The sequence below is a fragment of the Anastrepha ludens genome, chromosome 2 (genome assembly GCF_028408465.1).
Source record: "Anastrepha ludens isolate Willacy chromosome 2, idAnaLude1.1, whole genome shotgun sequence".
In the NCBI taxonomy this organism is placed as follows: domain Eukaryota; kingdom Metazoa; phylum Arthropoda; class Insecta; order Diptera; family Tephritidae; genus Anastrepha; species Anastrepha ludens.
The window spans coordinates 150,926,103-150,953,639 of record NC_071498.1 but is presented as its reverse complement, the minus strand read 5'-3'; the positions used below and the strand labels follow the sequence as shown (position 1 = coordinate 150,953,639).

Genomic DNA, 27,537 nt, shown 5'->3' with positions numbered 1-27,537 from the left:
GTGTCATCCTCCAGGAATCTGTGATCCATCAACTGATTTTTTTCAATGTATGGTTACAAAAGTTTTGTTATCGAAAAAAAATGACACCCGTCAATATTCACAGCACACAAACCATGGCAAACAAGGTGGTTCATGCACAATGCGTGGATTTTCAGTGCAGCAAAACCGTCAATTTTTTTTATTTACAACTTTACAACTCCGTTGGGAATGAAATGTGCGCAGGTTGTGTCAAGATATTCGAAGAGTAATTGTTAAAATAAAATTTTACAATTACTACACATTCTAGGAACCATTTCATGATTAAAATTGTTCTGCACAGACGTTCCTGAAGCGCTAACGATGGAAAAGCAAATCGCGTAAAAACCAAGTTCTTATGTGTCCACTAAAGAGTTTTTCAAAAGACTCGCCTTGATGTTGTTTTAAAACAAAAAAAAGGGTGGGGTTAAGGTGGGTTAAGGGACCGTTTCCCTCAATCATAGCTGAGATTTTGGAAAGGCCACTGGCTGCACTCAGTCGCTGGGCTGCCACTTGCGGCTTCCGAGTCAACCCTGACAAAACGGAGCTGGTGCTATTTACCAGAAAATATAAATCTCCAACCTTTCGACTTTCCAAATTAAACAACCACGTTCTCCCGCTCTCATCGGAAGTTAGGCAATCTTCGAGTGATACTTGACTCCAAGCTCCATTGGAAGCTACACATTGAAAATCGGGTAAAGAAGGCAAGTAAAGCTTTCTACTCCTGGAAATTCATGTTCCGTAAAAAATGGGGACACAAGCCACAGGTCGTTCGAAAACTAAATGCAAAACTGTGTGAACAGATGTTTACGCAGGATATTGAAGATCTGGTGGCCCAACAACATAAGTAACGACGATCTATACGTGAGCTGCAAAATCCAGCCGGTAGCTCACATGATAGTAAGTGGAGGTGGATTTCGCATACACTTCGCAAGAACGCAAATGAAATCTATCGCCAAGCACTGGATTGAAATCCACATGGTGCTCGCAAGGTGGGACGTCCAAAATATCTTGGAGGAGAACTGTCCCGAAGGAAGTTGAAACGTCCAGAAGGACGCTCAAGCTTGATTTCGTTTTAACGTGGAAGGAAAAACTTGGAATGAAATCAAGCTTCTTGCAAAAAAATTAAGATGGAGGAGCTTTACTGAGGGAGAAACAGGAACCGATGATGATGATGATGAATTCCAGTCATCGCGAATTTTGTGATGTGTTGTTCTTAAAAATCAACCATTTTCGTAATAAGTTTCAATAGTTTTAACGGGTTGTTCTATCTGTTTACTTGAGAAATGCCAAGGATGACGTAAAATAGGTACCATTTAGGAATTATTCACTACTGACATGGAGGCGTCACTTTCGAAAGACCGTTTAGATGCAGTTGGATTGGCACGCACACGCACATAAAAAGGCAACACACGGAAATAGCGTGCGGAGTTCGGCCCGCACTTATCACTTTTCAAACTACCCTAGCATCCTTCTTAATTGCAAACGATTAGTGCATTAGTCCAAGCAATTATTGTATTCTCAATGTGATTAATTACGAAGTGCTAATAAGTCTATTAGCGTGTCAAAAACGCGGAAGTGTGTAGACAAGCGTGGGAGCATGGCCAAACCTTGCATTTTTTTTATTTTTTTTATTTTTCACATTTACAGTGATGTCTCAGTTTTGCCAAACGCAGGTGTAATAATACCATAGATAATAAAACGGAGCAAATATTCGTACCGCTGCTGCACTTTGTTTTATTTTTCTAAAATGCAAACGAAACACCGTCCTTCCGAAATTTATCATAAAATACTTTCGGTTATTTGTTTCTCCTCTCGACTAATTGGCGCCGATATAGTCTCCAAGGATTTTAAAATCAATTCGAAAACATTCATTGTTATGGGATTCATTGTCGCTTACTATCTTTTTTCGGTGCATATGATTAGCAAATACGTTGCCACGGATTGGACAGTGTTGCTGGATGTGTTCTCGCCGGTAAGCTGTACCACGCAGGGATTGGTGAAATTTGTTTCGGCTTTAATGTATCCTAAACTATATCGGCAACTCTCTTTGGAACTACTCGATATTTATGAGAAATATGAAGTGATGGGCAAGAAATACGAGCTGAAACTGTTGGAATGGAATAGGAGCATGAAAAAGATACTAATAGTCTGCGGCATAGTATACTCACTAACGTCTTTGCTAATTTTATGCACGCCACTTGTCCTGTACATATTTAAGGGCGAACGACATCTTATATTGCTGTGCCAAGTGCCCGGATTCGATGTGACCACATCGCATGGCTATATGGTGAACAATGCCTTTAATACCGCTTGTGTGCTAATAGCAGCCTTTGGCCTGTATGCTGGCGATTTATATTTGCTACTCTTTTTAACGCACTCAATCTTCTTCAATGATATATTCACATTAAAAGTCAGCGATCTCCACGAAGTGATGCAACAGAATGGAAAGGATAAACGCATAACCAAAATGGTTGATGATATTGTGGAATGGCATCAGTATTATTTGGCGTGAGTATTTTTATATCTACTTAACAGTAAATTCCTGCTTAACTTAATTAATCTCTATACTTCTTTTTAAATTTAATATCCCCCCCAGATTCAATGATAATTGCAATTTGATATTCTTTTGGACCATCTCGGCGCACATCATCTGCACAACTTTGGGCATTCTGAGCACTTTGCTCATAATCATGCTGAAGGATTGGCCTGGCGCTTATGTCTACTTATTTGTGTGCTTTCTTTGGTTGTACATGTATTGTATATTGGGCACGCGTGTGGAAATTTGTGTAAGTATGGCCTCGAGAAATTGGTTTAAATTAATTCCATGCACTATAGGCCGGGTCGATTTGTGGGGAGGCAAAAAAATCGCCCATTGCTCTGTGAAAATCATATTCTAGGGATCAAAATAAAAAACTTTGCCGAAGGAACTATACCTCTAAAACGAATTCTGATTGAAATTGGGGGACATTTGGGTCGAACTTTTTAGTTTCTCTTCTCATGTAAAGGCCAAAAATGGTGATATTTTGAAACGATTGTATGGGGAACCCCCCATGGGAGTTCCAGGGGGTATGCCAATGGCATGGGTGGATCGGCCGTGCAAAGTTAGTGGGGGTCGGTCATACATTTGGACTCGATTGGAGCACTCTAAATGGGTCAAAGTGGGATTTTTCGTTCGACCCAAATTGGGGGACATCAGAATTCTTTTTAGAGGTATGGTTCCTTCGGCAAAGTTTCTTATTTTGATCCCTAGAATACGATTTTCACAGAGCAAAGAGCGATTTTTAAATCGACCCGCCCTAATCCATAAGTTCGTGCGTATTTTATCCATACATAATTTCACTTTTGTACGATTTTTACGTACAAAAAATTATTCGCGGAATATAACGGAATTATTCATACACATTTTCTTTGATAAATTGTGCATTCAACAAATGATTTTATTCAAAAATAGAAGCACGTTTTGTTAAAATATAAAATAAAATCTTCGAACGCGTATAAGAGGCATATTTTGTATATTTTTTTATAAAAGTGGTAAAAATGCAGCAACTGGTGCTGCAGAAATAAACACTGTTCACGGAGAGGATACCGTGAGTGTAAGGACTGCGCAAAAGTGGTTTTCAAAATTCCACGCATTGGTCGTTCTGCAGTCTTTAACTCCGACGCCTTTCTTGAACTCGTGGAAGCTGAGCCAAATTTGACAGTCGATATGATAGCTCAGAGGTTAAATCCATCGCATGGAACAGTTCACAGGCACCTGGTTCAGTTGGGAAAAGTTTCAAAGCTGGGAAAATGGATTCCGCATAGACTTTCCGTCGCCAACCTTCAGCAGAGAGTGAATGTGTGTTCTCAGCTGCTGCAACGGCTTGAAAGCGAAAGCTTTTTGAACCGTATCATTACTGGTGATGAAAAATGGGTCCTTCACAATAATCCTGTTCGCAAACGCAATGGTTAGATTAAGATGAAACACCAGAACCGACCCCTAGAGATGGCCTTCTCCCCAAGAAGATGTGCATTCTCCTGTCTATTTGGTGGGATATGGCCAGTATTGTTTGTTATGAACTTCTGGAACCAAACCAGACGATAACTGCTGATTATTATTCCCATCAGCTATCAAACCTGAATGAGGCACTTAACAAAAATCGACCGTCTTTAGTGAATAGACGCAAAGTTTTGTTTCACCACGACAACGCAACACGTCATATCGCAAGGCAAACATTAGGCAAGCTGAACGAGCTCGGATGGGAGCTAATGCCGCATCCACCACACTCTCCGGATATTGCACCTTGTGATTATCACCTTTTCCGTGGACTTCAATCCCATATGAGTAACAAGAACAAGAACTACTCCTCAAAAGAAGCTATTTATAAAAAGGGATATCGAAGCATATTTTGGATCCAAGGACAAACAATTTTTTGAGCAGGGAATTAAAACATTTGCCTAAACTTTGGGAAGACATTGTCAATAATGAAGGAAAATATATTATTGATTAATAAATACTTTAAACATCTTTTTTATTAATTTTAAAACCGCTTTGAAAAACGCACGAACTTATGGACTGACCGATGGTTGTGTTTGTATGTATTTCCCCATAGAATGATCAGTTTTGTAGAGGCATCTACGATATTAACTGGTATGGCTTGGATGTGCGCAATCAGAACACCATTCGCTTGATGTTAATGCAATCGCAGGCGCCACGAAATATAACCATCGCGGGAGTTGAGCCGCTATCGGTGAGCACTGCGCTTAAGGTGCGAGAAAATGAAAATTTCAAACTGAAGAAATTTATGTGCAAATAATTGATTTTTTTTTTCAATTTATTTTGCAGATAACACGCACGATTTACAGTTTGGTTATGATGGTATTGCGTTTTCAAAATAAATAAAAACTATTTCCGATGAGTAACAGAAACAAATGTATGAAGCAGAAGTCGCGCTTTACAAGTACAAAATTCGTATTATATTGGCATTCAACCTTGGCGAGCTTATGACCTTGAAGTGCTGCTCTTTTGTATTTTATTAAGCTTTTAAATTATTGTACGTAAGTTAAGTAAACGATAATAGTAAAAATAAAAATAGAAAAAAATAAAAATAATAATAATGAAATCAAAAACATATAATCGAAAAACACGAAAAGAAGCCACATGCTGCTTGTGGCGAGTAGAAGTTCATCACAAAAATATTTTCAGAGCTGAATTTTCATAGTAAAATATTAAAAAAATTAAAAATTCAAATGTGCGTTGCACTCTTAATGGTTTCCCATATGTGCCCATAATTATCAAAGGCTTCATTAATAAGAATGTATTATCAACATGAAATTTTTTACGAATTCTAAAATGTTGTTTTTAAAGCTCTACACGGTGAACGATATGCAGTGTTACCAACTTCACACTGCTTGTATCTGTAAATCATCAACGTTCAACATCAACGTCAAAATTGTTCTAATGACAGTTCAATATATTGTTTATAAGTCATCAAAAGCATTTGGGTATCAGTTTTGTTGAATTTTTTTTTTTTTCTGTGATGGAATTCAAAAGTAAAAGTGTGATTGCGTTATTTTTGGCTGGAAAATCACAACCAGCCATTGTTCATGAGCTCAGTCACCTCAAAGTGAATAAAATGTTTGTGTATCGCACTATAAAATGTTACAATGATACTGGTAGCATTGCAAAACGCTATGGAGGTGGACCAAAAAAAACCACAACAACGCCAAAAATGGTTCGGAAAGTGAAGGCTCGACTTGAACGAAATCCACGTCGAAGTGGAAGAAAAATGTCCAAAGAACTGAAAATATCGCAAGACAGCATTCGACGCATACTGAAAAATGAGCTCAAGCTCAAGGTTTATAAGTTCCAAAAAGCACACGATCTTTCACCCCAGCAAAAAAAAGTTCGGTGCGAAAGAGCAACGGATTTGTTGCGCGTGCACGAACGTGGCGAATTTCCTAACATTGTGTTTTCTGATGAAACAAATTTCCCCATTGAGCAGTTCATAAACACTCAAAACGTTCGTGTTTACTTGACCGAACGCTCATACGAGAATTTGAGCCTACGTATGGCCACTCGAAGCAATTTCTCATCGCAAGTAATGGTTTGGGCCGCAATGACCGCTAACGGACGCTCTCCAATCGTTTTTATCGAGCCTGGTGTCAAAGTTAATGCGACTTATTATAGGAAAAGTGTTTTAGAAGCTGCTTTAGAGCCGTGGACATGCAAACATTTCGGTCGTAGACCATGGACGTTCCAACAGGACTCGGCACCGTCTCATAAAGCTCGTGTGAACCAAAAATGGTTAAAAAATCAAGTTCCACACTTCATTTCGTCCACACAATGGCTTTCGAATTCGCCAGACGCAAATCCGATGGACTATTCCATCTGGTCCATTTCGGAGAGCAAGGTGAGGACTAAAAAATATGCCAGTATGGATGCGCCAAAAAAAGCGATTATACGAGAATGGGTCATTTGACCATTTGAAGGCTATAGTCAAGGCAAAAGGTGGTCATATCGAGCTAAAGTGAATATATAGGGATTTTCAGTAAGAGCGCTTCAACTTTTGAACTTTTTGAATAAAACACAAACGGTTTGACTTTTTTAACTAATTTTTTTTTTATTATGAAGTATGAAATTCGATTTCTTTTGCATGTCCACCGCGTGCACGTTTTACGAAGTCCAATCGTTGAACCCAATTTTCGACCACTCTTTTGCATAAATCGGCCGAAATTCCGGCTCTGAGCTCACAAATCGTCGCCGACTTGTTACTGTAGACCAATGACTTCACATAACCCCAAAACGGGATGGCTTGTTAAATGGACCGTAAAATGGTCGTAATGCTCTTAAAGTAGCAGCAACAGAACGATTATTTTCATAAAAAATTTGCACGATTTGCAATCGTTGCTCAAGTGTGTAGCGTTCCATGATGAAATGTATACTAATGAAGTTTACAAATGAGAAGCGAAAAATAAAAAATATTGCGTCGTTCGCCCTCCCTATCGGAAAAAAGTTGAAGCGCACCTATTGAATAACCCTATATGTTAAAATTGTAATCATTTTTGAACAATTTTGCCTTTGAAATCAATAAAAACTAATTTCACACAAAAAAGTTATGGTGTTTTGAATAAGTAACACTTCATATCATTCACCCTGTAATTGACTTAGACCATTTTCCAAATTAATTGAATGTCCTATAATTGACTTAATGCAATAAAGAACTATGAGTGATGATTTGAAACAATAACTTTAGTGAAATAATTCATGATCATTTTTATCTTTTTTTTCTAGTTTTTAAGAATGTTCATGATAAACTGGAGGGACGTGTGGTAATAAACACATACTACCTTATCTTTTATTTGGTCCATTGAATTTTCAACCAAGAGACAGATTCGCGCGCGATATTTTTTACTCTTTTTGTTATTGATTCTTCTAGTGACTTCGTCTAAATAAAATCTGGCCGCGAGATTCGTTACCAAAAATGGCTGTTTCCTTTCTATCCCCCGTTTCTATCAATTCATAATAATGCACAGGGTTGTATAAGTAAGTTGCTTTTTTGATTTTAATTTCTATCAAACTCGAAATTATAACTGTCAACAGTGACGTGGATGTCGATAGGCGAGTGCACCGACTGTTTGTTTGATGACAGGAGGTACTTCGTTTTGTCCTCGTTTACCACCAAACCCGTTCGCTTTGCCTCTTTATCCAGTTTGGAGAAGGCAGAACTAACAGCGCGTTAAGACCGATGATATCGATATCTCTACATATAGGCTATACAATTTACAAATGTCTAGGTAAGGACTCTAATACTATGTGTGTTTTAATAAATTTTATATCCATTTCTTAGTCAGTAAATTTCAGTAAACAATTCGTTCAATGTTAATATTTTGGTTGGCGTCTTTGAAATTTACTTGCTCAACTTATCGTAGAAACAACCAAGTCACATTCAGCCTGGTTACTGTTTCGCGCCAAACGAACAACCTTTCCCACTTCGTCGTTTTGTACCCGCTTATTATTTATAGCTCCGTACTTTTCTTTTTAATTTCGCACGGCACAATCTTTTTACCACTTTTCCTATTAGACGGCTTACTTCCCGAAATGACTTTTTTTCGACAGTAAAAGCTAAAGCTTGGCGGCCGCCGTAGTCGAATGGGTTGGTGCGCGACTACCATTCGGAATTCACAGAGAGGACGTCGGTTCGAATTTCGGCGAAAACACCAAAATTAAAAAAAAAAAACATTTTTCTAATAGCGGTCGCCCCTCGGCAGGCAATGGCAAACCTCCGAGTGTATTTCTGCCATGAAGAGCTCCTGATAAAAATATCTGCCGTTCGGAGTCGGCTTGAAACTGTAGGTCCCTCCATTTGTGGAATCAGAATCACGCCACAAATAAAAGGCGGAGCCCGGCCAAACACCCAAAAAGGGTGTACGCGCCCATTATATACAAATATATATAAGTATGTACACAAGCACGTAAGTACCCAGCGGCATTTTGATATAACGGAACTTTAACTAAATGATAAAACACCTTCAAATGTCTACAGTTCTTAATAACTGAAATGGCGCTAAATGCAAAATATGCGTCAACCCATATGGAATAAAAATGATCACAAATTGCTGAGGCTATTTTCAAGTTCAAGGTCAGTTCGAACCATTTTCTTTTTTGTGAACAGTAACTTTCTAAATCCTTTTTGGACACTAGTAAAGATTTTAGCCATTAGATTCAATTTTATTTGTATGTATCGTGTTCGGTAGGAAAAGCTGCAGAAACAGCAAGGAAATCGAGCAACTCCAACATAAATATTGTATATACGTTGAGAGTCAAGCGTTAAGGCAATAAACTCATCTGAAATTTCATCTAAAAACATTCTTATGACCAGGGAAGCCATAGAAAGACTAGCCGCAGGCAGGCGGTTACACATATATTGGGTACACGGACATAAGGGCATTGCAGGAAAAGAAATTGTAGTTGAGATTGCCAAAAGCTATGTCCGATCGACTGTCGCAAACCCTCCTGTCATTAATCGAACGGGAGTGTAGACAGCTGGTCGGACTGATGACGGGCCACTTTCTATGGGCAAAGCACATGAAAAAGGTAGGCATCTCAGACAATGTGCACTGCCTAGCTTGTGAAGAGGAGGATGAGACGGCGGACCACTTCCTGTGTGTCTGCTGCGCCTTCGCTCGAATCATATTTTGAGGTCTTTGGCACTGATGTGTTAAGAAGCGACCACCTTGGCTCCTTTGCACCACAAGATCTACTCAAATTTCTTCGGAGATCGGGTGGATTTAAAGAAAATTAAAAGGGAATCCAAGTGTAGTACAATGGACTTAATGAATGTCTGAGTGCACCTACTAGTTGTCACGACAAAAAAAATACTAAGAGGCCACAATTTGTAAGCGGGCACACGCATACAAGATGGAAATTACAAGAAATGATAGTTGAAGAGTTTTCAATGAAGAGACGAAAACTCTAGAACACCCGCTATGTTCTTGTCCTGAATGAAATGTTTAGGAACTCTAGAATATGAGAGGCTCGCATTTCTCTCGGGGTTAGAGCTTCAGAGCTTACTTAGCTTCGCAAAAGACGCAGGTTTATCAAAAAAAGCCTACTAGAAGGAAACGTAAAGGTCAAGCTTCATCTGGTACTACTAAGGACCAATAGGAATATGTGATGGCTTTCAGCCAGCCAGGCTAACCTAACCTAATCTGTATATATCGTGCATACTACTTTGGATTATTTACATTATGTAAAACAAGTACTTAGTCTTGCCATAAATTCTGTGACTAATTTTACAATACATATGGCGAGAACTAATTCGCAGAAAAAAGTTCCGTTATTTTTGCTTTTGTTCGCATGTCTTGTCTACTCATAAATTATACTCAGTTTCGTGGCAAACATCGCTGCTAACATGGAGTGGCGAGCTAAGGAAAATCGCTTTGCAGGGATTGCATTACAAAAGTGTGATAAAAGTGCAAATGAGGTTTACGAATTGCTGAGAAATATTAATATTTCGAGAATGTTTATTTAGCGCACGATCAATCGTTTTTCTCAAACGTCTGAAGTGACGGACAGAAAAAGCAGTGGTCGCCCTAGCGTGTTTCGAACCAGTGGAGCCCTAAAAGTCGCTCGAGGAAAAATTTGCAGAAATCCCCTTAGAAAGCAGAAAATCATGTCCAGGGAAATGAATGTATCGACCAGATCCATGACAAGACAATTAGAGATGATCTCCACATGAAAGCCTTCCATCGCTCAACTGGCCTTCTTTTGACAAAGCGCTTGAAGAAAATTAGACTCGACTGATACAAGCAGGTTCTTTGGTGGCACGCAGTTAACGGCCATTAAAATATTATTTTTACAGTTGAGAAATTTTCACTATTGACGACGAAATCCATGCTAAATTTTGTAAAAACATAAAAAATGTTGTTCCAAGAATTCCGCATGGCCACCATCCAGCCTCCGTGTAATGGTTTGGTAGGGAGTGTCTGGTAAAGACAGCTGTCCCAAAACTACTTATATACTATATGTCCGCGAAGATCCAGGCAGTGCAAGTATCAACTGAGAAAGCCGGTTAGACATTGAGTAAACCAAAAACCAAAATCATGCGCATATAAACACACAAAATATACAAACATTCTCAATTGATGGTATTGAACTTGAAGAGGTACAATATTTCTGCTACTTGGGTAGCTTTATATCGGTGACTGACGGTTCGGGCGTAGATATCTAATGCTTACTAAAGAAGACAACCGCAGTATTCGGCTCTCTGCAAGCAATTCGGAATGCATCATTCATATCACGGCGCACAAAACTTAATAAGAATATTTAATTCGAATGAAACTAAAGTCAGAGTTTCTAAACAGATGCCTACGTAAAATGCTTAAAATATTCTGACCAAATACCATCTGCAGCCAACTTTGCATAGGCCGAAACAAAGCCGAAGATAGTGCAACTAGAAGTCCGAAAAAGAAAATGGGGCTGGATCGACAATGTACTGCGGATGAAAAGAAGCGATATAACAAGGGCCTCGTTTGACTGGAAGCCCCAAGGTGGTCGCAGGCGAGGAGAAGCAGCGAACACCTGGAAACAACTGCTGGAGTCAGAAACCCGCGTCATGCGTCTTAGCTGGAAGGAAATTAAGGGACTGAGGCAAAAGAGGCCCAAATGGAAGAAATTCGATGTGGAGCATAGGATCCAACTTGGAGCTCTAGGAATTGAAGATGATTCCAATACAAATTACACAGTATATGTGTACATTTTCCCATCTGGCCTATCAGGTTCGACAACCATTTGCAGTGAACATACAAATATTATATATGTGATTGTTGATCTGGTACTGGACTACACATAAGAACATGAATTTGAGCTTCAGACAGTTATGTTTACCATATATAGTGTGTACAGTGGCGCGTATAGCTGAATGCAGGATGATTTTTTTTGTTTTTCGAGTTAAATTAATTTTTAATTTCCTAATAGTGTACATTATGTAACCAAAGCCATATAAATTAAACTTTCAAGCTATATGAAAAATTTAAAAATAGAAGTTTCATGGAATAAAAATTTAATTAAAAGTAAAAGAAAATTTTTATACAGTATTGGCCAAAACTAAAGCACCCCCCTAATGGCATTTCAAATAATGTCAAATAACTCAATAAAACAACATCGAATATTACTTACTTTTACATGTTGTGTCTTGCTGATTAATAAACATAACAAAAAATTTTCAACATTTCTTATTTTAAAAATTAAATTAAAAAATATTAATATTATTCAAAACTTGTCTGGACAAAACTAAAGCACCCCCCATTAAAAGCGAAAATAATTGTTTTTATTCTTCAGTATTTTGTACTAAACCTATTATTTTTGATAACTTCAGAACATCTTTTTGGCATAGAAGATATTAGGTTACTAATAATTTCCGGAGAAATGTTGTACCAGGCTTCTTTAACCGCTTCAAACAGGGCTTCCTTTGTGCTGGAATTTTCCCTATTAATTTTCGAATTTACAATCTCCCACAAATTCTCAATGGGATTGAGATCGGGAGATTGAGCTGGCCAGTTTAAGACCTCTATAGCATTTTGCTGTAACCACGTTTTACAGTGCCTAGAAGTATGCTTCGGATCATTATCCTGCTGGAACCTCCATCTCTGTGGCATTCCCTCCTCAGCGTGTGGTAGCATTACATCTTTAAGGATGTTTGTGTACATGAATCGGTCCATAATTCCCTTTATTCAATGAATAGGCCCGCTACCCTGGCCAGAGAAACAACCCCAGACCAAAATGTTCCCCCCACCATACTTGGTAGTTCCGATACAATACTTCGGATTTAGTCGCTGTTGCTTTGGCCTTCTTACTCGCCTTATTCCATCTGAATGTTTCAAATTATATTTGGATTCATCAGAGAATAATACAGTTTTCCATTTTTGAACTGTCCAATTAATATGTAATTTCGCAAACTCGAGTCTCGCTTTTTTGTTTTTGGCGGAAATAAAGGGTTTTCTAGCAGGTCGTCGACTGAAATGCCCGGCCTCCACTGCTCGTCTTCTGATCGTTCTAGAACTTACCGGCAAACTTAAATCAATTTTTATTTGTTCAGAATCTTTTAATCGTGGAGTCGTCTTGTCGTGTAGTCTTTCGTGGCCTTCCTCCACTATAGATTGCAGAAATAGAACCCGTTTGTTCAAATTTTTTTATAAGTCGCGATATTACACTTCTATTTATTGAATATTTCTCACTAATTTTGTGCCGCGATAAACCACTTTGCCAATCACTTATTATTTTATTTTTAAATTCATTTCAATACGCATTTCTGGCCATATTTGCTGATTTCCCGTATGAAATGTTTTGTCCTACTGAATCCGCACGTGTTTTGCACAAATTATTCTAACGAACTTACACTCAGCTTTAAATACCGTTAGGAAGAGAAATTAACCCTCTAGTGCATATAACCGCCTACAGGCGGGCAACACTTAAAAGCAAAAAAAAAAAATAAACTAAAAACACAAAGTGCTTTTTTGTTTGTCATGCAGCTTACACGATTCATATTCTTCAGTTTACCCTTGATCGTAAAAGCTGCATGTGCTCATATTACAAAAATTTTGCAAGTGGAATTAAAAGAAGTGATCAAATAACCGAAAAAAGTATTTTTTTGAGAAGGTGTTTTTGTGAGACTTCCTAAGAAGTGCCCTATTGGAATATTGAGTTAAAAAAATATTTGGTAAGTAGATTGAGAAGTGTAGAGTGAGATAAATTGCTCTCCAAGTTTTTTTTTTATGTACATTGTGCCACTGTGTGCTTCACGCTGCAACCGTCTACAGGAGGCCGTATGCAGTGCGTTCAAAAAAAATGTTCAGTTATTTTGAACTTCAAGTTCACATATTATGCTGATTTATATTTTTTATCACTAGAAAAATGTCGCGGTGGGGACGCAAACGCAAATACGACTTGTCGAAGATGTCAGATGAGGAGTTCAACGACTTTATGGACTTTTGCGAAAACAGTGATGAGGAAATTGAAGGCGATGATTTCGATAGTGACAAGGACGTGAATGACCCAGATTTTGTGGTCCCCAATCAAAATGATTCCTTTCTACAAGAAACAGCAAACAACATTTCTGTATCTGATCTTTCTCTTTCCCGTGGAATTTATTCGCATGGAACTTTTCGAGCCAACAGTGTGAAAAACTGTAAACTATCTGCCGATGAACAGCTAGTGGTGAAAAAAGCTCCTCGTGGATATTTGGAGGATTTCGTTGCCACCGCATTTGGAGTAGATATTTCTACTGTTGTTTGGAAGGACAGCAAACCAGTTCGTTTAGCGTCAACGTAGTGCAGCCATTTAACTCGAATAATCCGAGCGACCGAAACACATTGTCCCGTCGCTATAACCGCAATAGAAAACAGTATGAATATGTAAGCTGTCCAAACATTGTCAAAGAACACAACCGGCACATGGGCGGAGTAGACTTGATGGACAGTCTAATTGGTCACTACAAAATTCGCATGAAGACTCGTAAATGGCCATCTCGTATATTTCACCATGTTATCGACTTGGCAATAGTGAATGCTTACGTTTTATACTATCGTATCAATCGTGAAAAACGTCAGCGTGTCGAGCTTCCACGATTTCGGGAAGAAATCGCCGAAACTCTCCTGCTCATATCGGAAACGAAAAAATTTGGTCGCCCCACTACTGCAGAAAAACAAGCCGAAGAAGTACCAAAGGGAAGCAAGTTACTGTACCTACCACCACCCAATATAAGGTATGATTGTCTCTATCATTGGCCAAATTTCTGCGATAAAAGTAGTAAACGTCAATGTCGTAACAAGCCATGTAAATCGGAGACTCAAGTTTATTGCGAAAAATGCAACATACCACTTTGCATGTCTGTCAAAAAATCATGTTTTAAGGAATTTCATGCTGAATAAAGGACATTTTTGAAGATATGGTGGGAAGTTATTTCTAAGTAAATGTATATGTACATATATTCGTTCTTCTTAGACTTTGAACCAAACTTAACAATTTGTATACTATTTTATATATTACTTAATATAAATTTTTATAAATAAACGTTTTCTGTTTACTTGTTTAAGTGGTATTGTATTTTTAGTAATTTTTTTTAAGCTACCTGCATAAGATCGTCCAGAGGCGGGGTGCTAATTTCCAGGACCACAGAGCGAATTCGGGTCGTACAAATAAAAATAATATTATATTTATATTTTATGGCCTCTAATTAGTACAAAACATAATTTTATTATAAAAAATCTTTTCTATGCACTAGAGGGTTAACTTAAAAACAACAAAACAAAGCCGTAGTTAAAAAAAAATGTGGGGTGCTTTAGTTTTAACCATTCAGTTTTTAAATAATATGAACATTTCAATTTTTTTTTTCAGTATAACCAAAACGCTGTATATTTGGTATTATATTTTATAAATACTTAAGTAACAAGGAAACACATGACATATGTATATGCCATATTTCAAGATGTTTGATTGAGAGATTCAGCGTTATTTGAAATGCCATTAGGGGGTGCTTTAGTTTTGGCCAATACTGCATTAATAATTTTTTTTTGGTATAAGAAATTTTGATATAATAAAAGGGAAGTTTTAAGTGGTTAGAGAATTGCGTTGGTTTAAATTTTGTCTTCTGTTTTTTGCGATAGCTCTCACCGCGCCTGGAGTTAATTATTATATTTTTTTTTCGTGTTTTTTTTTTTTTGCAAACGGTCTTGCACATTTTCTTCATCAAGAAACTCATTTCTATGTGAAATAAATGCAAAAAGGCTACAGAAAAGAAAAATTTGTATAATAAAAGTCGAAGCGATTTTGTAGCCGCATAGAACTTGAACGCGCTTCATTAAAATTTGAAAAAATCCTATTACTGCGTACCCAAAATGTTTCTAGAGATTTAGATTAAAAGCTTGAAATTTAACAGAAACTGTATTTGCATTTTTCTACTCATTTCATAGAGTTGAAAAGTCCGATTTATAAGGTTAAAAATTTTATAAAACAAACAGCAATAAAATAAATCCTTAGCAGTACTTATATATTAGTACATATGTAAACACAATAAAAAAAATCCATCAGGCATGCAGTTATACTCACTATTGTATGCGTATTTCTATTTGCATGCCCTTGCTGAGGTATTTTCTTTCAGCCACCACTCACAGCTCTTCGTAACAATTAATTCCATTATTAGTGTAAATGACTCTATTACCACGTCGAAATATCATAGCCATTGACAAGCGTGAGAACAAGGCCAATACTCGAACTTCCTACACATTTACACATTCAATATTGGTATATTTAATAAGAACTTTAAAACACTCTAAATTTATATCACAAATTGTGTAGTACAAGCACTTGTAGAAGGGCGCATAGCCACAAATTGCTGAATTTTCTCCAAAATGGAAACACAAAAGCGTCCTTCTGATAATTACTATAAGGTGCTCACCATAATTCGCTTCTGCTCTCGCCTTATGGGTATTGATGTTATAAACCCAGATTTTAAATTTAACTACGTAACTGCTTTCGTTGTGATTGCCATTGCGTGGAATTTCTTATGTTCATTGTACACGATTTACAAAGACATTGCCACGGATTGGACAATACTCCTGGATGTATTCGCACCTATCAGTTGTGCCACTCAAGGGTTTGTGAAACTATGTTCGCTTTGGGCGTACCCGGAGCTATATCGACAATTAGCTGTGGAAATTGGGCAGATCTATGAGAAATACCAATCATTGGGACAGAAATATGAAAACAAATTAAAAGAATGGAATAAGAGCATGAAGAAAATTTTGATTGCTGGTGCCCTAGTATATTTTACATCGTCTTGCCTAAGTCTGGTCACACCGCTTTTTCTGTATATCTTCAAGGGTGAAAGACATCTGATTATTATGTGCCAGATGCCATATGTCGATTTGGACACCAATCAAGGCTACTTTATTACGATCACCTACAATGTTTTATGTGTTTTCATAGCCGCATTTGGATTGTATGCGGCCGACTTGTATGTTTTCCTCTACTTAACGCACTCAATTTTCTTCTACGACATATTCGAATTGAAAGTGAGTGATCTGCATGAGTTGCTGCAACAGGACTCGAAGGATAAACGAGTAACCGCCGTAATAAATAGTATAGCGGAATGGCATCAATATTACTTGGAGTAAGTTTTTTCTTATTAAAGTTGCACCTATAACAGAAATATGTAACCAAAAATTTGAGTTACTATTTAGCTTTAATGATAAATGCAATTCGATATTCTTTTGGACCATCTCGGCGCACATCATCTGTACGACTTTGGGCATTTTGAGTACGTTGCTCATAATTATACTGAAATATTGGCCTAGTGCGTATGCCTACATATTTGTCTGCTTTGTATGGTTGTATATGTACTCTTTTTTGGGTACACGGGTTGAAATATGCGTGAGTATGAACATTGGAGTTAATTCTTAGACTAAATATTAAAAATTTTATTTGCAACAGAATGATCAGTTTTGCGATGGAATTTACGATATCAACTGGTATGACTTAAATGTTTGTGACCAGAGGACTGTACTTTTAATGCTCTTGCAATCTCAAGTGCCACGCATTATAACCATAGCGGGAGTCGAACCATTGTCAGTGAACACTGCGCTTAAGGTGAAGTGAGAAAAAAATCGCATAAATATTTACATAGAAAATATTCCTTATGATTTTGAAATTTTTCCCAGATCACTCGCTCAATCTACAGCCTAGTTATGATGGTGGTGCAGTTCAGTGAATAACCTCAAACTTAGATAAACAGAAGAGCAACACAAATCCTTTTGTAGTTATGCAATGTTATTTTAGCCGTTCGCATCATCTAAATAAATCGCACTTAGAATAATGCCAAGTTTTTTTTTTCCTTTTTAAGAAATGGAATTAATATATAATAATGTAAGGTTATAAGATTTAGATGAGGTATTCTCTTCGCATCAAGTCCGTGCTATGTATTGGAGCCTCTCATCCAGGCTCTCTTATAGATGTGTGCGCCCTAGCGTTGTCTTGATGGCATGCGACACCTTTCACATTCGCTAATTCCGGTCATTTCTAGTCTAATTTTAAACAACAGGCCATCTGTTAGTTGATAGTAAGGGTCCGAATTAAGGGACACCAAGTGGTCTAGAATTTTCAAAAACATTCTTTTTGTTTTTGTTTTTATATTTCGAAAGTATAGGCTTTTAAGAATATACTGTCAAATTTTTGTAAGGATATTCTCTGTATTTTCGAATCTACAGCCGGCTTAGCAGGTAGAGTTAGATTCATCACGCGGCGGCATCAATAGTCGCATTATCCACTCTCAAAACTTTAAACTCAATTATCTCAAAACTAATTTTTTCGGTCTGGTGTTGTCAAAACAACTATTTAGCCGAATCGTCTGAAATTTGTATATGTTGTTCATAAAATCAATGTCTATCGCCCGTACTAGAATCATATTATTATTTCAATTATTTCGTATTTTTTTGATTAAAAAACTGAAAAAATCCGGTTTTTAGAGTGTCAAATTCAAAACCGCGCCATTTTGTCAAAATTTTTTTTTTTATTCTAGTTCGGGACATAGAGAAGGTTATCTACGATTGCGCTAACCGCTTCATACTACAGATGAAATTCACAGGTTTAACAAAAAAAGTGCGTGTGGCGTAGTACACATAACAGAAGTAAAACTTTCACGGCAGACAAAGAAAGAGGGAGAGACCCAAAAGAGAATGAGAGAGAGAGAGAGAGAGAGAGAGAGAGAGAGAATATATAGCTAAATAAATTCACAACATTTGCAGAGAATACAAATAGGCAAAATTTACAAAAATAACTATTCTGCTCTAAAGCCTATGTAGGTGTGTACGTCTATATACCCACTTTAAGTTGCCCTCTGAACTTCCTACAAAATAATTGTATTCATATGTAACTAATATAAGTTATACGTGAAGTAAGTTATACAATTTTCGAATTAAATCTAATAACATAATATGCATAAGAATTGTAAAAAGAAAAAAATTCTATAGTTTTCTATGTAGTTTTGCACCATGCTGTCATTAGATATCTTTTGCAGAATATCTGTATTCTGAGAAAGATTGCAAATAAAGTATTTCCATTAAAAAAAAAAAAACTAAATATGTAACTACATCCATGTACGTTCAAACATACAGACATGCATATATGCGCGAGCACAGCGCTCCCTTCTTGCCCCGTGTACTTTTGTCTTCCACCAGTCGATATTCCGAATACTGCACTTACAAAAGCCAAATACCTTGATTGACGCAAAAGCAGCAGCAAGCTCAACGCGAAGCACCACGCATTTCAAAATGTTCTACAACACAACAAAAACACAGCGCATTCACTTCATGCCTCATGCGTAGGTCGTCCAAGCCCAAAATCTAAGCCTAGCGACTACAAAAATGATAAAAAAACAAAAAAAGGGAGACGTGAATAGCCTAAAGTGTATCTAAGATATATATCTATAAGGAATAGCTCTGTCTCTCTCCTTTTCCTCTACGTTATATCTTTTTTCTCTCTCGCGGAACGAAAATGCCCAAAACGTTGCATGGCCTTGAAATTTTACTTTCCATTCTCGCTCGATCATAGGTGCCTAAGAAGTTTCACTTCAAAAGTAAGAACGAAGATATCAAAATCTCAGCACGGCGAGATGATTCCATTCATTTGAGGATCTCTATAAAAATTGTTGATAGAAATCACATTTCGATTTTTAAGTAATCGGAGTCCCGGTGGTCTAGAGCTCGAATATTTAGGGTATTTTCAGGATTTTTTTTTACAATAAAAAAAAACTAAAAACAATATTTAAATTTTTGGACATTTTATTTAACTTCTTTTACATACACAAATGAAATGTTTTTTTTAATTTAATAATTTAAAAAATGACGCTGAAGTTGAACCTCCCAGAAAATTTTACCTGGACGTTGTTATACATTTTGGCTCTTCTATTTATCTGACACACAAAAACCAATAAAATTATTAATCAATATGACTATAGCTACGTCTCGTACTAGAACAAAAAAAAAAAATTTACAAAATGGCGCAGTTTTGAATTTGAGACTCTAAAAATTTTTTTCAGTTTTTTAATTAAAAAAATACGAAATAATTGAAATAATAATATGATTCTAGTACGGGAGATAGCCATTGATGTTGTGAACAACACATTAAAAATTCAGACGTGACGGTTAAATAGTTTTCTTTTATTGACAACATCATGCCGAAAAAAGACGTTTCGAGATCAGAGAGAAATCAGTTTAAAGTTTGAGGTACAGGAGCTCGCGGACCGCTCTCTACCTAGTTAATTGGCTGTAGAAGCTATAATATTTGGAATTTCCGCATAAAAATTTCACAGTATATTCTTAAAATACCACGCTCTCGAAATATCAGAAAAGCAAAAAATCGATTTTTTCATGTCTAAACAAACTGGGTCCCCTTAATATTATATTATAATATATTTGAAGTTACAGATTTTTTGTTTAAAAAATGTAACTGCTTTTCATCTCTTTAATTTTTATTATTTTGTTAATGGTTATTATTACTATTATTATTTTTTTCTTTTTTTGTTTTGATCGGAAAAAAATAATACTTCGCTGAGTGTTGCTTTTTCTCGCAGATATAAAAATTAGTTTTTGAACTTTGTGCATACTTAAAAAAAAAAATGTTGTTGTTTTTTTTAATTCTAAAAATTTTGATTAAAACTTTTAAATTTTGAAGGAAAAAAAATTGTAGTTTAAACTAATTTAATTAAAAATTTAAAATTTTGAAGAAATTAAAAAAAATAAATTTTGAACAAATTAAAAAAAAAATTGTAGTTTAAAGTAATTTTATTCAAAATTTTAAATTTTGAAGACATTAAAAAAAAACTACTAATTTAAATTTTTTTTTAATATCTTCAAAATGTTTAAAGTTTTAGAAAAGTTTTCTCCATATAAGAAATGCTCGATATTTTATGCATATGGAAGAGAACACCCAACGCCGGAAATAAAAAATTGTGAATTGCAATTTGTTATTCCGAAATACAATAAGTTACAAAAGAGTTTAAAAAGATGATACATTTGATTTGCCAGGCGTAGACATTATATTTATATATATGTATATATAATTGGCACGTACACCCTTTTTGAGTGTTTGGCCGAGCTCCTCCTCCTATTTGTGGTGTGCGTCTTGATGTTGTTCCACAAATGGAGGGACCTACAGTTTCAAGCCGACTCCGAACGGCAGATATTTTTATGAGGAGCTTTTTCATGGCAGATATACACTCGGAGGTTTGCCATTGCCTGCCGAGGGGCGGCCGCTATTAGAAAAATGTTTTTATTAATTTTGGTTTCACCGTGATTCGAACCAACGTTCTCTCTGTGAATTCTGAATGGTAATCACGCACCAACCCATTCGCCTACGGCGGCCGTAGACATTAGCATTGGTGAAAAACCAAAAAAAAAAAAAAAAATAACCAAATTCTGCTGCCACGTCACAAGGGATTCGCCAGCCGAATTTTGCACGATTATTTCATACGCATTTACACAGTCAGTCGTTGTTCAGATGGCAACAAAGCAACATAAGTGAATACTGAATTGATTTTTTTTCATATACCACCAACACAGTCTCAGTTTTTTCGTAAACAAACCGCTTTGAGAGCCCAGTTACATCAGTCGCTCAGCTGTGTCTGTTAAATTCGCCGAGAGCTGGTTAACGGCCTGATATGGACCACACCTGTAAATCGTTTCACTATGACAGTATATTGTACTTGAGGTGTGTTGAGATGAGTTGAGGTGAGTTTAGATGAGGTTACGATCCAAGGATGATAGATACCAGGTTTGCTCATTAGGTATGGTGGAAAAAAAAACATTTTTGAGGGGAACTGTGGATTCTACGTTCACTGTGTTTTACATTACACTAAGCTAAAGCTAAATTTTGTGAAACACAAAACGAATGACGGCGGCATATCTGTCAAATTTGTTCAGAGCCGAATAACGGTCTGCTAGGCAGAAAAAAATCTTTTCAACATGGCTCTACCAAAACAAAGTATAATAAAATTCAAAACTTAATTTATAGTTCTCAAGGAGTTAATAATGTTCAAGAAATGAATTTTTTTTTTCGAAGAAAAAAATTTAACTAAAAAAGTATTTCTGAAGAAAAATGTTCAATTGAAAATCTATTGATTATTTCTGGTCAAAGAAGCAAGAGAACTCAGAAAATTATGATCACTTTAGAGCGAAGAAAGAACACCCGAAAAATGAGTTCGTATTTTTTTAAAAACCCAATATAATCCGGTATATGATTACATTATATTTTTTGAACGCAGAAATTTTTTTAAATTATATATTTATTATTATTACAATTAAATCCAAACTAAAAACCAAAAATCTCAAAATAACAATTAAATAAACTTTTTTGAGCAAAATCATAATGATTACGGCTCCTGTTGCTAAGTGTGTTGAATTTAGGCTCAGAGCCGACCTTGTCCCAATGAACAGAGAGAAAGTTCTGGATATCACCCTGGCGTCTGACCTGTTTTGTAACCACGTTAAAAGATGGCAACTTTCAAACGAAAATCCGTTAGTAGACCATCAGTACATTGAATTTGAAATCGACATTAGATCCCCTCAAGTATATTAGGTAAATTTAGAAATATGTATACGAAAAATCGCCTGGGGAGCTTACAATAATAAATTAAGAACTTTACTGCCAAGTTATCAGAAATAGTTAACGAAAGTTTTCTTAAAGTGGGGCTTGTTTTAAAATAATTGTAAATAGTTAGAAGTTTTTTGAACACTTGCGAAATTCTATGGGTCAGCGGCAAGCGACACTATTCTTAACGCCGAACTGATGAATTTCTGATAAACTACTTTCACTCACCAGAGTGAACTTAAAACCTCAAATTGGTTACTTTGCATGCCACTGTAGGCTGAGCTACCCGCTAAAGAAAATTTGTCTCTCTGAAACCATCATCTGCCGATTCGGTGAAATGGACACTGGAAATTCAGAATACAGCCTTTATAAATGTTCTGCACCAAACAGAAAATGGCTACCCAACCTTGGTGGTATTGGCGCAATCCATATATTCCATTTATAAAAATTATATTTTAAAATACATTTCGTAGTATGTAATTATGGATGAAGCTATTTACTCATTTCTATCTCGCTGATTTTTCCCAATTCTTCAGTCGAAGTAAATATATTCCTAATTCGACTGCTATGCGTATACAGTTACCGCAGTTGCTAAATAAATTGAAGCAAAGTTTCATTCAAGAGTGTGAATGCCATAAACCAATAAATGGCAATCGAGGGCCCTTTGAATTTGTATTTAGGGCAGGGATATGCAAATCACCCAGCAGAAGATTGCTTCTAATCCATCAAAGTTATGTGCATTTACTATATTTCTCTACTTATGTATGCGTGTAGTTAGACGTGTAGGCATTTTTATGTCTTTGATAAGTAATTTTCTTTCAATCACAATTAATTGCCTGGCAATTAATTAAACCGTTAGTATTAATGACTCCATTAACATGTCGTAAGCACACAGATATAGGCAAGCGTGAGATAATGGCCAATGGCCTTGCCATTCTGTTATTTCAAACATTTTTCAATAATATTTCAACTGGTATAACCACCACTACGTGTGGAAGCGTAGATAATAGTAAAGTGTTTTCGAGTTCAACTTGCCGAAATTTTTCCAAAATGCAAAGACGTAGACGTCCTTCAGATAATTACTATAAGGTGCTCACCATAATTCGCTTCTGCTCTCGCCTGATGGGCGTTGATGTTATAAACCCAGATTTTAAATTTAACTACGTAACAGCTTTTATTATAATTGCCATTGCGTGGAATTTCTTATGTTCGCTGTTTACGATCTACAAAAACGTTGCCACGGATTGGACAATACTCCTGGATGTATTCGCACCTATCAGTTGTGCCACTCAAGGGTTTGTGAAACTATGTTCAGCTCTTTCGTATCCGAAATTATATCGACAATTAGCTGTGGAACTTGGGCAGATCTATGAAAAATACCAATCATTGGGACAAAAATACGAGGAAAAATTGCTAGAATGGAATCAGAGAATGAAGAAAATTTTGATTGTTTTTGCCTTGATATATTTTACATCTTCGTGTCTAACCCTAGTCGCACCACTATTTTTATACATCCTCAAAGGTGAAAGACATCTGATTATTATGTGTCAGATGCCATATGTCGATTTGGACACCAATCAAGGCTACTTTATTACGATCACCTACAATGTTTTATGTGTTTTCATAGCAGCATTTGGATTGTATGCGGCCGACTTGTATGTTTTCCTCTACTTAACGCACTCAATTTTCTTCTACGACATATTCGAATTGAAAGTGAGTGATCTGCATGAGTTGCTGCAACAGGACTCGAAGGACAAACGAGTAACCGCCGTAATAAATAATATAGCGGAATGGCATCAATATTACTTGGAGTAAGTTTTTTCTTATTAAAGTTGCACCTATAACAGAAATATGTAACCAAAATGTGTGTTCCTTTTCAGCTTTAATGATAAATGCAATTTGATGTTCTTTTGGACCATTTCGGCGCACATCATCTGTACGACTTTGGGCATTTTGAGCACTTTGCTCATAATTATGCTGAAGGAGTGGCCAGGTGCATATCCCTATATTTTCATGTGCTTTGCTTGGTTATATATATATTGCATTTTGGGCACACGTGTTGAAATATGCGTGGGTATCAACATTGGAGTTAATTCTTAGACTAAAAATTAAAAATTTTATTTGCCACAGAATGATCAGTTTTGTGATGGGATTTACGATATCAACTGGTATGACTTAGATGTTTGCGACCAAAGGACTGTACTTTTAATGCTCTTGCAATCTCAAGTGCCACGCATTATAACCATAGCGGGAGTCGAGCCGCTATCAGTAAACACTGCGCTTAAGGTGAAGTGAAAAAAAAATCCCAAAAATTTTTTCTTAAGTATTTACACATATAAAATTGTACATATGATTTTTAAATTTTTTCTAGATCACACGCTCAATCTACAGCCTAGTTATGATGGTGGTACAGTTCAGTGAATAAATAATAAAGGATGAGCCAAATAATTAAGAGAAGATAACGGAATTAATTTTTGGCCCTACGCGCCATCCATATGAAAACGATTTTATCGTAGTCAATTAAGCGATTCATAAATATATTTATTATAAACTTATAATGTATAATTGTACCCTATGAAAGTGCATATGCCCGAAGATGAATAAGGAAAGCCAATGAAACTTTTGCATGAAATATTCAACTGTATCTGATTTCGGCATTGGATTCAACGTACCCACATATGGACAAGATTGGCACTGCTAAATAAACAAATATTGCCAGCTTCTCTTAATGAAGCGAACTCGGTGCAGGAAAGAGCTTTGTGAATTATCACATTTTGCCTAATACACAAAAAAATATAAATAAAAATTATTAAAAAAAAATTAAAAAAAGTAATTAGAAATGTAATATTGTTTCTTTGTTATGATCATTACGATTGAAGCTGGCGTATATATAAAACCACTTTTCGTAAGGGGCGCCTATATACTTTCAATTACCTTTTCAATAGTACTTTTCAAGGCGGCGATCTTTGCTGCTTTCACTTTACGGAGTTAAACTGCGAAAAATGTAAAAATTCGCTGAACTCGAAATTTTTATATGAATTTTAAGAAAATCTTCACAACTTCGTTAAAAGCATAACATCGAACTAAACCACGTCCCTGGAGAAACAATGTGTCGCAAAAAGTTAGAGTTGTAGCAGATGTATTCCAAGTTTATGGTTTTCTGCATTCGCTATTAAGAATTTCAAAAAACTTTGGCCAATAACCGTCAAAGAAAAGACGGAAGAGAAATATGCAGCACCTCAAAGGAACGCTGACAGTGCATCGGCTTGGTATCTTCGGACCTGAAATTTTACATCATTAGACTTCCTTTTTGAGTAACAATTAAACATTCCGATATCAGCGATCCATTCACTACCAACGCAGGCGTAAGGCAGGGTTGTCCCTTGACGCCCCTTCTCTTCGCTATCGACCTTGAGGACATCATGAGCTAACTGACCCTGCACAAAAAATGCATCATATGGAGTTTCACCGGATATCTTGAGGACCTGGACTTCGCCGATGACATCTGCCTACTCTCTCACAAACTCTCATCGCCAAGACCAAGGCTATGAGAGTTAACCACAATAACGTAAGGCAGGCTAAACAAAGCACGGGCAGCATTCGGGCGAATGCATACTGTATGGGGGAGTACGAAAAAACTACGAGTATTCAGCTCATGCGGAAAGGCCGAATTGTTGTACGAAAGCGAAAGATGGCTGGTCTCTAACACCATCACACACAGGCTACAATCTTTCGTCAACAAATGCCTCTGCATAATCTGCAGAATATTCTGGCCAAACACCATCAGTAACGACGCACTGCGGATATTAACGAATGAAGAACCCATCCTTAGGCAAATCAAATGCAGAAAGTGGCGATGGATAGGTCACACGTTGAGAAAACCACCAGATAGCATCACGAGAATGGCACTGGACTGGACCAAAACACACTTGGAGAAGGTCGATGTTGCGCAAACTAGCAGATGCCGACATTTCATGGGACGGTGAGAAAACAACAACACATAACTGTGTACGATGGAAGAGTCTTGTCGAGGTCCTATGCTCCTGGGAGGAGTGAACAAGGAAAACAAATTTGTTTGTTGCGCATTCAAAAAGGTATTAGCTACTTAGTAGGTATGTCAGTACCGGCCTCCAGGTGTTGCCAACAATACCAAAATTTTGAGAATTTGTACTATCATGCGAAGGAAACAAAATGGGTATGCAAAACAAATATAAACTCGTACCGGTACTTGTTACAACTATAAGAAACTGGGCGCTGGCACGTATCTATCAATTTTTTAAAAAATAAATAAATCAAAGGGTTTTGGGGATCGGGGCTGCACTTTACTATGTATTAACTATTTCTTTCTAATTTGACCTCAGAGGGTACGATTTCACGCAGCAATTTTCAAACTTATCAGGTTACTACTGTTTAAAATTTTACGAAGTTTAATTAACCAGGTCTTAAGCCACTATTTATGTCAGCAAGGATGTAAGCGTCTGTGTTTATATGTTTATTCAGTCACGCTTTATGAGAATTGGCTATCTTCTTTATTGTGTCTAGAACTGAATCAAGAACGAGGACACTTTCAAGATGAGAGCTAGTACTATATGCACTTTATTCTGAAGCCTTTTAAATTAGTTGAATACTACTGGAACAACCCCATATATGAGCACCATAAATTCATACAGGTTTTACTGGGTCCGGCCCTCCAAATGTAACCAACTTCAGACCGGTCGCGATGCTAATGCACAGGCATCAGCTATCTGTTAGTTGGCTAAATGAGAGTCCTGAGTATTGTTTACAAGCGCGCGGTAGCATTTTGCCGAGAGTAAACGCGAAAAAAGAAAATCAGTAATGGATTTCAAAGATGGAAAATCACAACCAGCTCGTGAGCTCGAGCACCTTAAAGTTAATAAAGTTTTTATTTATCGCACCATTACTCGTTACAATGATACTGGTAGCATCGCGAAACGTCATGGAGGTGATCATCAACGTCACGTGAAATGGTTCCAAAAGTGAAAAAGCGACTTGAGCGAACTCCCGACAAATTGCGAAAGAACGGAAAATATCTGACCATAGCATCCGCCGCATACTGAAAAATGATTTGAAAGTCAAGCCTTATAAGATACAAAAGGCGCATGGTCTCACACCAAAGCAGCAACAAGTCAGGCTTGAGAGAGCGAAGGAGTTGTTTCGCTTCGTGACCAATTTCCGAACATTGTGTTTTCTGACGAGAAAGTTTTTTCGCAATAAGCAATTCGTAAACTCCCAAAAAGATAAGGTTTATTTGACCGACCGCTCATACGAGTATTTGAGTCATCGATTGGCCACCAGGAGGCTGTGGCAGCACCCGCCACAGGTAATGGTTTGGGCCGCTGTAACCGCAGATGTGCGCTCTCCGATCGTTTTTATCGGGC

General features: G+C 36.8%; 3 protein-coding genes across 3 annotated transcripts in view; 2 read left to right on the top strand and 1 right to left on the bottom strand.

Annotated features, from left to right (window-relative positions):
• The window catches only part of LOC128855596 (proline-rich protein HaeIII subfamily 1), a 68,114-nt gene that overhangs the window by 8,995 nt on the left and 31,582 nt on the right, over positions 1 to 27,537 (bottom strand). The window lies entirely within an intron of this gene.
• Positions 1,684 to 5,090, top strand: LOC128855597 (odorant receptor 67d-like). The gene is made up of 4 exons (XM_054090626.1): positions 1,684 to 2,526; positions 2,615 to 2,804; positions 4,611 to 4,766; positions 4,844 to 5,090. Exons 1-4 carry the CDS (start codon positions 1,766 to 1,768, stop codon positions 4,898 to 4,900), a joined length of 1,164 nt encoding a protein of 387 aa, XP_053946601.1. The 5' UTR covers positions 1,684 to 1,765; the 3' UTR covers positions 4,901 to 5,090.
• On the top strand, positions 15,907 to 17,350 carry LOC128855598 (odorant receptor 67d-like). Its single transcript, XM_054090627.1, has 4 exons — positions 15,907 to 16,667; positions 16,738 to 16,927; positions 16,988 to 17,143; positions 17,215 to 17,350. The coding sequence occupies exons 1-4, from the start codon at positions 15,907 to 15,909 to the stop codon at positions 17,266 to 17,268; spliced, it is 1,161 nt and encodes a 386-aa protein (XP_053946602.1). The 3' UTR covers positions 17,269 to 17,350.